This window comes from Haliotis rufescens, unplaced genomic scaffold, assembly GCF_023055435.1.
Source record: "Haliotis rufescens isolate VD_foot unplaced genomic scaffold, xgHalRufe1.0.p SCAF_5, whole genome shotgun sequence".
Lineage (NCBI taxonomy): Eukaryota > Metazoa > Mollusca > Gastropoda > Lepetellida > Haliotidae > Haliotis > Haliotis rufescens.
Genome location: NW_025964223.1, coordinates 60,218,466 through 60,232,885, shown reverse-complemented (window position 1 = coordinate 60,232,885; position 14,420 = coordinate 60,218,466). Strand labels below are relative to the sequence as shown.

At 38.2% G+C, this 14,420-nt stretch overlaps 1 protein-coding gene across 1 annotated transcript in view; it reads left to right on the top strand.

The window, feature by feature from the left end:
* LOC124140365 (midasin-like) overlaps nt 1–14,420 on the top strand; it is a 158,930-nt gene that overhangs the window by 78,539 nt on the left and 65,971 nt on the right. The window contains exons 43-48 of the mRNA XM_048384590.1: nt 165–281; nt 663–747; nt 7,391–7,663; nt 8,016–8,221; nt 9,225–9,538; nt 12,306–12,444. Coding sequence (XP_048240547.1) covers nt 165–281; nt 663–747; nt 7,391–7,663; nt 8,016–8,221; nt 9,225–9,538; nt 12,306–12,444 — 1,134 coding nt within the window. The remainder of the gene's footprint in view (nt 1–164; nt 282–662; nt 748–7,390; nt 7,664–8,015; nt 8,222–9,224; nt 9,539–12,305; nt 12,445–14,420) is intronic.

Below are 14,420 nucleotides of genomic sequence, written 5' to 3'. Positions count from 1 at the left end.
TTTGAGTTGTATATTTATATTTCATAAACTATGACACATACCCTGAGTCAGTCTTAGCTCCATTACTTAAACACAAACAAAAGATGGTGATTATAGTTCGATTTCATAAACTTTGACACAGAGCTATGATATTTTTGTAAGTTTGAGATATGTTTTGTGTTCAGTCCCTCTGTGCTTGATCGTCTGAACGCCCTGCTGGAGCCTGGAGGAGTCCTGAGCATCAACGAGCGGGGTGTTATAGACGGACAGATTCCAGCCATCAAGCCACATGCCAACTTCAGGTAAACAACAATGTATTTCTACAAATGGAACTGTTAACATGAAATGACTTGTTGTTTTCTGATATAGTAAACAAAGTTTATAACAAACACGCTTATAACGAACTGACCGATATATAGAACTTATTTTTTAGTCCCAGCCATTTGTTGTATATATATGCTGTACATATGCTTATAACGAACTACGATAATTACGAACTAAAATTATCGGTCCCTTTGAGTTCCTAATAACCATAGTTTACTGCAATTGTATTTCATTGTATTTTGTGACATGATGTGATGTTTGTATTTTCAGTTCGTCCTTTGTTTTTTGTCGGTCTTTTTTTTTTTACAATTAAGTAAACAGATTAAATTAGTTACTTAACATCTGTCATTACATTGTAGGCTATTTCTGGCCATGGATCCCAAGTTTGGTGAAATTTCTCGAGCAATGAGGAATCGTGGTGTTGAGATTTATATTCCAGGAGAGGTGAGTGAGACACTTTGGTGTACAACATATAAAGTACAGTGATTGTCTTCAGGTACCATCAGATGGGCTTCTGTCTGATGGGAGCTTAGTTACACTCTATTCAGTGTTTGCAGAATGCAGTGAGTTGATACCTGAACATCTCCTACACAATGGCCTCATTACCCTCCACCTCGTTAGTGTAGCTCACCTTCAGATGATTTCTGTCAGGTGCAAATGACCTACTTCATGATGCTGAGGCAGCTATAGTATCAGTGAAGGCAATGGCTGACTTCCCAGGGATGTATCTGGCTGACAATTTGTCCTTTGGTCAAAATTTGAATTTCTTATTTTCCTAAATATGGAGGTATTTTAACATTGAACTTTAACGTTGCATTCAATGCAGTAATGTAAACTTAAGCAAAGAACCTCTTCCTCTTTTTCGGTCCTGTTATCAATGACATACAAGTATCCCCCACAAAAACACAACAATAGTTACAGAAGAACCAATTTGTGAATTTTACTGACATTTGCTGCAGACTTGGGGTCAAATACCGGCCTCTGAGCAGGTCTAGATAAATTTCTGCTTGTGGATTTCAACTCCTTTATCTTTCCAACGCAACGTTTACAGGTGCTAGTATCTCTGCCAAGCAAGAGACACTGGAAATCACTTGCTTGATAAAGGTACTAGAACATGTACCATAACGCCATTGGAAGAATGAAAAAAGTCGAAATCTGAATGTTAACTTTTATACTTACCTCAGCTCCCTGGTTTAACCCCGTGTTTGTTTTGTTTCCCTGGAATTGGTTTAATCGTATTTCACTGGAATAGGTTTAATCGTATTTCACTGGAATTGTTTAATGTTTCACTGGAATTGGTTTAATCGTATTTCACTGGAATTGTTTACTGTTTCACTGGAATTGGTTTAATCGTGTTTCACTGGAATTGTTTAATGTTTCACTGGAACTGGTTTAATCGTGTTTCACTGGAATTGTTTACTGTTCAACTGGAATTGGTTTAATCGTGTTTCACTGGAATTGTTTAATGTTTCACTGGAATTGTTTACTGTTTCACTGGAATTGGTTTAATCGTGTTTCACTGGAATTGTTTACTGTTTCACTGGAATTGGTTTAATCGTGTTTCACTGGAATTGTTTAATGTTTCACTGGAATTGGTTTAATCATGTTTCACTGGAATTGTTTAATGTTTCACTGGAATTGGTTTAATCGTGTTTCACTGGAATTGTTTAATGTTTCACTGGAATTGGTTTAATCGTGTTTCACTGGAATCTGTTTCACTGGAATTGGTTTAATCGTGTCTCACTGACATTGTTTTAATGTTTCACTGGAATTGGTTTAATCGTGTTTCACTGGAATTGGTTTAATCGTGTTTCACTGGAATTGGTTTAATCATGTTTCTCTGGAATTGGTTTAATCGTATTTCACTGGAATTGGTTTAATCGTATTTCACTGGAATTGGTTAAATCGTGTTTCCCTGGAATTGGTTTACTGTTGCACTGGAATTGGTTTAATAGTGTTTCACTGAAACAGGTTTAAAGTTGTTATTTACTGGTATTGGTTAAATGTTTTAGGCCAATTGGTTATATAATCTGATAGTTCTCTGTAAGACATGCTATTGTTCCATGTGTTCAAAATATGGATCAAATTGATTTTTCCATGAATGTTTTTACATATCCCTTAAAGTTTGTGAATCTTTCTGGTGAAGAAATCTATTTCCTCTTACTGACATGGCCTTGTGCACTAGGATTATGAAGACAGAAATCAATTTGTCGGTGGATATCAGACAGTTTAGTTTAGAAATAAGAATTGTGAGCTTAGAAAGAATTTGTCTTAGAGATTTAGGAACAAATTAGCAAATACTTTAATTCAATGGCCAGGAAATTAAATTCCCCCTCTTTCATAAAGCAGTCTACTTGATGCTAGAAGCAGCTTTGAGCTGGCCACGTGACCTTGAGGAGAGCAGTGATCAAACAAGTTGATCATAAATACCAATATCACTAAACACAAGCAACATGGGATTTAAAGCTGCTAATTTTGAAAATGCCTGGGAGATTATTGACATAAATTTGGATTCTCAAATCATGAAAGACAGGATTATTGTGTCCAAATATTAACAGCTTTGATGTTTAATCCAAGAGATATTTGTGATCTGCTGAAATTATTTTACAATTCCAAGCAAGGAGGATCAGGTGGCTTGGCTTCAGCAAGAGTATTGTATTCAGAATTGAATTGGTTTGCCTCGTTGTAGTTGCAAAGTACCAGAGAAATTGGTAAGAATTTTTACATTTGTATTTTACATATTATTTTGATAGAAAGAAGAAAAAGAATTATTTGTAAATGGGGCACTTAACTATATTACAGTTGAAGGCAAGGGTGTGTAACACATATTGATTTGAACACAATAATAGACTAGCAACAAATGGAAAGAGTATCTCCAACAGACCGTTGCATAAGCTGGTACAGGCAGCTATAGCCTTGCTCCAAGGCTGTATTGAATGAAAAGTCCATGGATGTGTACTAATTCTATCCTCCTATAAATCAGGTCTAGATATGTGGACAGTACCATCTCTTATAGGGATAAGTTGTTCTTATTATTTACATCATCTAGAAATTATCATTTAAACTCATAATTTTTGCCCGAGACTTGTGCAGGTCTAAGGCAGCAACAATGTTGGCACAGTACTCACTCAGTGTTCCCTTCTGATGCTTGACGGCATAAGTTTGTAGAAATTCCAGTACATTTCAGAACAGCTATTATGTAGAAATTCCAGTACATATCAGAACAGTGATTGCATATTCACAGACAAGAAGTGGAGGTTTCAGTCACTACTGTCTCTATCTTCGTTCATCCAGAAATGTAATGGCAGTTTGAAAAAAAAACTTTATGAAACCTAGTTCTCCAATTACACAGTCTTTGCATGTCCAGGGCTGCTTAACATGCATCAGCTTTCTACCCTTTGATCGTATCTGTTGGAAGGCAGGGTGGCAAGAAATGCATGGATTTGACCCTCACAGATTGACTTCTACCTCAACACTGTGCTTGATTTGATAATACGACATCTAACGAGCCTTGTTACTCGCTTGATTAATTTGAGGAGTTGATGTGTTCAGTGGGGAATTATGGCTGGGCCCTGTGATTGGCTGATGTTAGGGAGCCATTACCTTGCCGGCAGTGGGGTTGATGGAGCACATATACTGATATGATTGTCCAGCGGATTATGTAAGACAATGGCTGCTTGGATGAGAAGTGCTTAGGACTCTGATGGTTTTGATTCTTGGCGAGCTGCTCGAGTGTTGATGGAGATCATGTGGTTGCTACCCACAATGCCCATTTCACAATTACCGGGCGTTTTTAAGTTGGGTAGTACATGGGTTTGGAGTCTGGATGAGTTAATGGCCATCATTCGGCTTTTAGAAGATGGATGGAAAATATGATATTTTGGTAACAAGTTATGAAGTGCAGAGATGGGTAGTGGCAATTTGTCACGCCATCCATGTTTTGTAAGCTTCTGCTCCGCCGGCACTGATTTAGATATAATGAAGCAGATGGGCAGATTATGAAATCTGAGATAATAAATCATTACTGCACAGTTTGAGACCATATTTAACAATAAGTAATTCATTTGATTGAGTAGCTATGAGGTTTATATGATATTAGCTTGTGATTTATCTGGTCACCTTGTTAGGGTGAAAAGAGCTCTCATTTTCACATATTTCAGTAAGTGTATATTTTGTCATTCAAAACTTGCGTCCACAGGAAATATTACTTAGGGGAGATCTAGTAATGACTCTGAGGAGATATTGCTACAATGAATTTCAGGACAATATCATTGTTCACCATGACGTCACAATCAAATTACATCAGGGGGTACGGGTGGCTCAGTCGAAGGTGCCGCAATTCACTCTGCAGAATTGAGTGCTTGGGCATGCCAGAAACCTCTGATTGTGGGTTTGAATCCGGTTTGCCCGATTATATTTATTGGTTTGTCAGCAACATTCCATGCTTGTGGGTTCCACCAAATTGGTAAACGTCGGAGACCATTTGTCACCTTGGGCTTTTCTCCCACATTAAGCTGTGATATAACTGGAATACTGTTAAAAGTGGTGTTGAACCCAACTCACTCACTCTCTCAAATCACATGACCTATCTGTCTGCCACAGAAGCTGGTTAGTGATATGGTTGACACTCAAGGCAGGTTGTAACGATACTGCGATACAGTATTCTATTGTCATATATACGAGTCCTGTATCGCGATATGTATGCTAATCCATTCCATTGCATGTTATATTGGTGTCAGAACATGTGAATAATTAAAGAAACTGTTCAGCCACCAGCATACACTGATATTTGACTATCATGATACAGCGTTCTAAATGTTCATGGTAGACAATGGTTGAACATAAAATGCCATAACATTCGCAGTGCCCTCTATTGATATATTTCTGCCCTTGAATATCCCATCTCTGAAATTTAATTACAAATGATTCAGGGTTGTGATTCACCTGCAAAAAGAAAGAATATCAACTTGTGAAATAGAAGTACTGTATCAGGATACGAATCGTATTGCACCCATAGCATCGGGATACATACTGTATTGCAACCCCAACGTATCTTTACACCTCTAAATAGAATCTCTCCCTCATGTCTTTTGATATCACACATATCATATCAGAACTTAGTTCTCGCTACCACTAAACAGAGATCTGAGGACATCCCATTACTGGTCACGTCAGAATGACCTTTTATCTGACCAGAGCATCACCTACCAGATCATGAAAGTGACAGTCGGGATGGGATTGCTGATCATTCAACCTCGGAGGATTTAAAACGGGGTATTCCAAACGACAGTTACAGGCTTTATGACTGAATCCATACAATCTAGGCCATCTATTAGCCATTCCAATATGTTTGTTTGTTCCGTTTTCAAACTTTTAATTGAGAATTTGTCAAATATGTTTCAAAACGTAGTAGCCAGTTTGAAACTAGTGCCCGAAGGCATGAGAAAGCTGCCTTCTGATTGGCTAATGTCGACTTCTTGGCAGTCATTCCACTGGTCGGCCAAATTCACGCAAGGTCGGTCTGACGTGACCCGTATTGGGATGTCCTCAGATCTTTGTTTAGCGGTAGCAAGAACTAAGATCTAATTTTAATGACATCTCTCTATCATGTATAGTTGATTAATAGGTCATTCAGTGGGGAGCTGGTTGCCAAGGCACATATCTGTGTATATATATATATACAGTATTATTATTATTGCAACCTTCTATCAATACATTATTGATCCACACAACCAGTGTTGATTGGGTCTGTTATATATACACTGGTTACAATCATGCCCTACACGACCTTTTAACGCCCCCTGTGGGTTATCCAGAGGTGCTCTGTTCCCAATGTTTGTTGTTGAAGTTCAGTAGCATGGATATTAATGTTTGATTGTGAAATCATGAAATCCCAGGGGCGGTGAGTAACTGCATGATAGCTGATGCTGCGTTAAGCAATACTCACTCACTCATACCCCAGGGTTTATGCTCATGCTGTTGATCACTGGTTTGACTGGCCCAGAACTACCAGAACTTAACTTATGACTGACTGTTTAATATTCATTTGGGGCTAGGGGCGGTCGGGTAGCCTAGTGGTTAAAGCGTTCGCTCGTCACGCCGAAGACCCCGCTTCGATTCCCGACATGGGTACAATGTGTGAAGCCCATTTCTGGTGTCCCCTGCTGTGATATTGCTAGAATATTGCTAAAAGTGGCGTAAAAACATACTCACTCACTCACTCATTTGGGGCTGTCAGTATGTCCCCAGGGCTTGTTTTTTCCCCCATCACATTTATTTTCAAGATAGCTTTCTTGTCAAGTTAACAATTTTATGTGCATGTTAAACCTGAGACTGCACTATATAGTACAAGTATTTTCTGAAAAGACAGCATTTTCTTTGGTCTGTTTGACAATATAGCTTGCCTGAACATTTTATTCATGGGATTAACATTATGCATATACATGACGTTTTGTCAAGTGAGCTGCAGTACCTATGGTAGACACCATGTTGAATATCCATCTGCATCAGAATATCACCATCTTCCCGAGGCAAGGGAGTTAACTGACTGTAAAAGTCACATTTCCACCCTTGTCTAACTAGGCTGGAATTCTGAAGCATGTCTACTGTCAACTGGGCATCGACAGATATTTTCATGTATTTTCAACTCTTTTCATGTTTTTAATCAAGGTGCTCAAATGATTTGATGCATTTTGCGAGGTGAGGCCCATTTCATTAAACATAGGTCTTGATTATCGATCAGATCATCTTGACTGGGCGCCGACATTTTGTTTGAAGCACATGCAAGTTATAAGAGAGGTGGAATCTGATTGGTCAATAATTACTAACTTGTAATAGCCACTTATGGAGCTACGATTGAGCCACAAATTTCCAGTGTAGTTTGGCAAGGGTGGAATCTGGACTTTTGTAGTCAGTTAACACCCTTGTCATGGGAAGATGTGATGTCACTTGGATGAATGAATCCAAGAATAAATCTGACTTACAGCATCAAACCTAAGTGGAGCTCAGTACTCCAGCACAGTACCCACTGTGCTACTGGAAGCTACACGTATACTGCAGTGTATCAATGAGGTTTTCTTCCCTGTAGGATGATGGCTGCCCTTATTCAACCTGTGACACAAAGAGGATGATGAAAGGTTTGGGCCTGCATGACAAGGCCTTGTGTGATTGGCTGGTTGATCTCCATGCCACAATGAAAGAGAGGCTGCCTCGACCTGACCAGCCAGTGCTAGTGGACTTGCTGTGTGTGTCGGCCATGATGGTCCAGCAGGTAGATCGAGGTGTGTCACGTGACAAGGCACTCTACCATGCAGCCAATGACGTGTATGTCAGGAGTCTTAAAACAACATTGTCCAAACAGGTGGGTTCAATTTAGAAGGGCCGGTTGGATAGTCTAGTGGTTAAGGTGTCAGCTCATCATGTCAAAGGCCCAGGTTTGATTCCCCACATGCATACAATGTGTGAAGCCTATTTCTGGGCTTGAATTTTGCTAAAAGTGGCCTACAATCATACTCACTCTCTCAATTTAGAAAATTATTTCAAGTTACAGTGCTATTTGAAACATTGTCATACATATGACATATAAGATCCGATAATTCTATTGGTTGTAAAAACATATGGACACAAAGCCACGTGACATCAGATTTGCTGCCAGCAAAATATATGTTTATGTTGATTATCATTATTCATATGCAATATGATATGATTTCTAGGTCGCCATGGAGATACTGACAGAGCGTGTGAAGACCTTTCAGAACGATGGTACCACTGGTCAAGTTGATGACTGCGAGCTTGGGTTATGGCCCTTGTCTCTGTGTGGAACGCACGACTATTGGCGGAACACGGCCCTGGCTAATGTTCAGAACCCAGCAGGAACCCTGTTCTACCTTGTAGGGCAGATCAAGTCAACATGGGCCATGTGAGTACTGGCTGAATGTCATAATGTGTTGGATTATTATGTTCAATCACAACGTTTAAGGAATGATATTGTTTGTACTCTTTAGATTGTTCTTTTTCCGTCCGTTTTTTTTCCATAATAAACTCTATTTAAACTCTCTAGAGTGAGTTATTTTCAAACAGGCCAAAAAATTATTTGACCAGACCAATTTGTCTCCAAGAATAATGTACCTACTGTATATAATACACGATTTAAAGAGGATGATGATTGCAATTTTTTTTATAGGCTTATTGTGAGATACAACAAGGAAAAGCTTTTAGAGAGACAGCATGAAAAACCAGTTTTCGCAGGTTACACGAATTAGACCAGTGGGGGAGACAGGCACCAAGTCTGTTCTTGAGATCTGTAGAGGACAATATTTAGTTCCAACGTCAATGAACTAAAAGATTTTCAATAATAGTTACTAGGCAGTTATATATTCCTTATATTCTTCAGTTATATGTCTGTAATATAATCGAGCAAATACAGACTGTCATGTAATTTTCGGCCTTAGTACAGGTGCTTATAAAGATTGAATACAGAATGGTCCTGAAGTTGCTTATAGAACTGGACTGCTTAATAAGGCAAATACGGTATTATGGTATGACATGTTATGTATATTTGCCGCTGCAGTTTCTAACAATACAAGGGGCAGTCGGGTAGCCTAGTGGTTAAAGCGTTCGCTCGTCACGCCGAAGACCCGGGTTCGATTCCCGACTTGGGTACAATGTGTGAAGCCCATTTCTGGTGTCCCCCGCCGTGATATTACTGGTATATTGCTAAAAGCGGCATAAAACCATACTCACTCACTCACTCACTCTAACAATACAAGACTAGTCCACTGCTGCACTCAAATTAGTTGTTCATGAAGCAGCACATTGTTGTTAATTGTTGTTAATGACTGGTTCCTCAGACTGTATTAAACCACTGAATGCTGATCTCATCTGAGGCCTAAGTAAGACCGGTCACATGGGGTTTGTTTCAGAACTGAAGACCTCGACTGCTCCATGATAACAAAACTGACGACCAAGTTAAGAATGGCAGCCGAGTTGTACATGTCACTCCTGCCGGAGAGGGGCTGGCAGACGGCATCAACGTGGCTTCAAAGGCTCATGGGACATCTGCTGCTGGACATGAGAGAGCTGCCAGCTATAAAGGGGCGACATGGATGGGCTCTAGAGAACTATGTGAGAGCTCTGCCGGGAGTGTTGGCTCTGTGTCTCAAGCAGGTTTCTGAACAACCAATCAGCTTGCAGTATAGAAACGCGCTCCATGCCCTGTGCGAGGGACAGGCTGAAGGTGTGTTAGCCATTTTGTCACTCATTGTTGTACAAATTGATTGATTGATCCAACTAGAACGTCTTGTCAGGTCTAGTGACGATGGAATAACACGTCTTGGGATGAGAGGGTCCTACGTGACAGTTACCCGATGCGGAAAGTTCAGATCATTCATTATTATGGGTTATACAAACCATTCCTCTTCCTTGAAACAGTTTCATGCTTACCCCTGTTTGGATAAACTGTTTTCAGTCTGAAGTTATTTTGCGAGTAAATTTGTCTTTTGTAGTTAGATACGCACATAACCATTACAATGAAATATATACAGTTTGGTGCATACTGATACATCTAACGGTATCGGGAGGTCGATTATGATGGGTTTGTCGTTTCTTACATAGATGTTACATAAATTTCTTAGGATTCTTAGTGTATTAATTTGTAGGAAAAGCATTTTGAATTTTCGTTTTCGGAGGTATGTATTAGGGTGATTAAAGATTATATGATTATACATGCACATCTTATGGAAATGATTTTTTCAGCTTTTATTTAAAGATTTCAAGACAAACCATCTGCTCTCAATTAACTTTATAACAGACCAGGTGTAGCTTGTATTTAAATGCTTTTCAATTTTCTCTCAATTATAAGATGGAGAAATATTTCAGGTTGCAATAAACTTTGAATGATGATGGTATATAATATTACATGATTGTGGTATACAATATTCCATGGTTGTGGTATACAATATTCCATGGTTGTGATATATAATGTTCCATGGTTGTATACAATATTCCATGGATGTGGTATACAATATTCCATGGATGTGGTATACAATATTCCATGGTTGTGGTATACAATATTCCATGGTTGTGGTATACAATATTCCATGGTTGTGATATATAATGTTCCATGGTTGTATACAATATTCCATGGATGTGGTATACAATATTCCATGGTTGTGGTATACAATATTCCATGGTTGTGGTATACAATATTCCATGGATGTGGTATACAATATTCCATGGTTGTGGTATACAATATTCCATGGTTGTGGTATACAATATTCCATGGTTGTGGTATACAATATTCAATGGTTGTGGTATACAATATTCCATGGTTGTGGTATACAATATTCCATGGTTGTTGTATACAATATTCCATGGTTGTGATATATAATGTTCCATGGTTGTATACAATATTCCATGGATGTGGTATACAATATTCCATGGTTGTGGTATACAATATTCCATGGTTGTGGTATACAATATTCCATGGTTTTGATATACAATATTCCATGGTTGTTGTATACAATATTCCATTGTTGTGATATATAATGTTCCATGGTTGTGGTATACAATATTCCATGGTTGTGGTATACAATATTCCATGGTTGTGGTATACAGTATTCCATGGTTGTGATATATAATATTCCATGAATAGGGTATACAATATTCCATGGTTGTGGTATACAATATTCCATGGTTGTGATATACAATATTCCATGAATAGGGTATACAATATTCCATGGTTGTGGTATACAATATTCCATGGTTGTATACAATATTCCATGGTTGTGGTATACAATATTCCATGGATGTGGTATACAATATTCCATGGATGTGGTATACAATATTCCATGGATGTGGTATACAATATTCCATGGTTGTGGTATACAATATTCCATGGTTGTGGTATACAATATTCCATGGATATGGTATACAATATTCCATGAATAGGGTATACAATATTCCATGGTTGTTGTACACAATATTCCATGGATGTGGTATACAATATTCCATGGATGTGGTATACAATATTCCATGGTTGTGGTATACAATATTCCATGGATGTGGTATACAATATTCCATGAATAGGGTATACAATATTCCATGGATGTGGTATACAATATTCCATGGTTGTTGTATACAATATTCCATGGTTGTGGTATACAATAATCCATGGATGTGGTATACAATATTCCATAGTTGTGGTATACAATATCCCATGGTTGTTGTATACAATATTCCATTGTTGTGATATATAATGTTCCATGGTTGTTGTATACAATATTCCATGGTTGTGATATATTATATTCCATGGTTGTATTTGTGACATGTATCAAAGCCTCCTAGTTGTCAGTGAAGAAACCACTCTCTCTATGAATGCATCTCATCTGCCAGGGGAGAGGAACGGAAACAGCCAATTATGTCTGACAAATTAAACTGCAATTGCATTAGGAGTGTCACATCTTAAATTTGGTTGTAATTGATATTGATTTCATGGGGATGGTATGTGATAATAAGGCATGTCATATTGAATACTGGTCTCAAATTGCAATTAATTTGACCTTGAAATTAACTGAAAATATAGATAATCTTGGGAAGTAAAACTTGTATTTTTCACTCAGACCAGGACACTTAAGCCCTGTCCCCTGTGTTGTACTACAGTCACTGCAGTGTTTAAATATTGTAATAAGGGATTTATCTAGATCTGCTAAGAAGCCGATATTTTCTGAAGCAGATGTCCATAAAACTTCCTAAATATGACTAAAATAGCAACAGTTCATTTTATAAAAGTTATAACTAATGTTATGTCTGTGTAGAGGCGACTTTCATTGACTATTTGACCAGTTAAGAGGAAGAGGCTTGAATGTTCGTTACAGTCCACGTATCGTCATTGTCATCATCAAGCAACAGCAGCAGCAGCAGCAGCATAGTTGTCAATGTCGTCATCACCATGATTATCATTAAATGACAGTAGTCTACAGAAGTTTGTGTTTCTGTTACTTCAGTGGACTCCGTCCTGGTGGATCAGCCATGGCACGTTGTGTGGAACCCCCATCTGTTGCAGCATCTCCGACGTCAACGATGCCCCGAGGGAGACCAGGACTGGTACCAGCTCACTGACAATCTGCACACTTTGTCATACAAGTGAGTCTAAACGACACAGTGGTTTTATGTGTCCAGATCTTTTATTCTTTGAAATGAGTTTATTGACTGTCTTAAAGGGGAGTTTGGTTCTGGTCGAATAAGGCAGTCCAAGCATGTGAGATTAATGTCATACAACACCAGCTTTGTTTGTCAGCTAATGCTAAATATATGATGTACGTCTATCAAGTACTACTGCAATAACACAGTAGCAATGGCTCGGTTTCACACACGTCACTTACACACACTTCGAGCTGGACAGGAAGCGATTAGTCTCCCTTTAAGGATGTTTGATAATTTGAGATTTTGTATTTTTTGAGAGGTAAAGTTACTTTTTTATTTATATGTTGTTGTTTTTAAATTTAATCAAAATGTTTGGTAGAAGAATTTCTGTGTTTGTGATGAAAATCCTGATGAAAATATGTTCTTAAAATTATGTTTTCTTTTCTTTGTAAAAATATACCTATAGTGTATACAGTAAACTATGTTTATAACGAACTGACGGATATAATTAAATGTTTTGGGTTCTCATCCATTTTCTGTTTGCATACTGTATATATGCGTATAACAAACTACGGTTGTAACATAACAAACTAGAATTAGTGGTTCTTTTGAGGTCGTTATAACCATAATTTACTGTACTTATGATACTAAAATGTGTCTTGGGTGCATTTGAATGAAGACCTGTCAAGATCCCGGTTAGATTAGGTCTTCAGCAACCCATGCTTGCCATAAAAGATGACTATGCTTGTCGTAAAAGGCGACTAATGGGATCAAGTGGTCAGGCTTGCTGACTTGGTTGATGCATGTCATCGATCCCAATTGCGTGGATTGATGCTCATGATATTAATCACTGGATTGTCTGGTCCAGACTCGATTATTTACAGACTGCCATCATATAACTGAAATATTGCTGAGTGCAGCATTAAACAACAAACCAACCAACATTTGAATGAAAGAAATTGAGAGAATATTGTAATTATACCTAAGGCTCCTGAAGATTTAAAAAGTTTAAAAAGTTATATGGAAGTCACATGAAGCTTAGGACCACCAGATTCTTTCACATCACTATAGTAATCCTGCCATGACCGATGAACTATCGTAACTATAGTAATATGAAAGAATCGGCTGATCCTGAATTTCGTTTAAGTAGTGTTTGTTACGATGTATGTTTTATTTTGGTGTCTTTTTCAATCAACCATTTATAATGGAGAACCACTAGAGTATCATTACAAAATGTACATCATCAGAGGTGTAATAATGCTTTGTGACTTAATGACCGCCGTCCAGACTACAGCGCTCCATAATGACATCAATGGGAGAGAGCTCGGAGTAGAAGGGACGACCAATTAGATTATATTTGTCTGTGGTCAGGATGTAGTTAATTAGAGCCTCTATTTGCAACAGTCAGATGCAGTAGTGTGTCAAGGAATAGAACCAGTCAGCAGAAATTATGACTGGGATACCTGATTTGTCTCAAGTCGGTTCAGGGAAGAAACCGCTGTAAACGAAGTAGCCACGTATTATGTGACGGGTGTCGTGGCAAGTGTGGTAATTAAGCATGTAGTGGGAAGATCGAAGCGTGGCAAACGTCCGTCCCCCCCACCACACACGTTCATACTGACCATCCAGGCAAATCTGTGTCCCAACATTGGGACTGTGTGGATGTTTGGGGAACTGTTTTGTGATGATGATAATGGACAAGACAGCTAGATATCGTTGATTTCTAGAACGTTGGGAATTAACCAAGATGATGGAGACACAATCCAAAAATGACAACCATTATGAGCTTGGTAGAATCATTAGGATCTTTTGAACCAAATTCTTCCATTATGTTTTAACAAAATATATTACAAATTTTGTCCAAAAAACATTGCCTGTAATTTAAGCTAAATATTGACCTTGTGACAGTCATGGTCGTATACATAACTTATTAATAATGTACTATCGGTCATTTGTTTTCATTTAGGTAAGGTTTT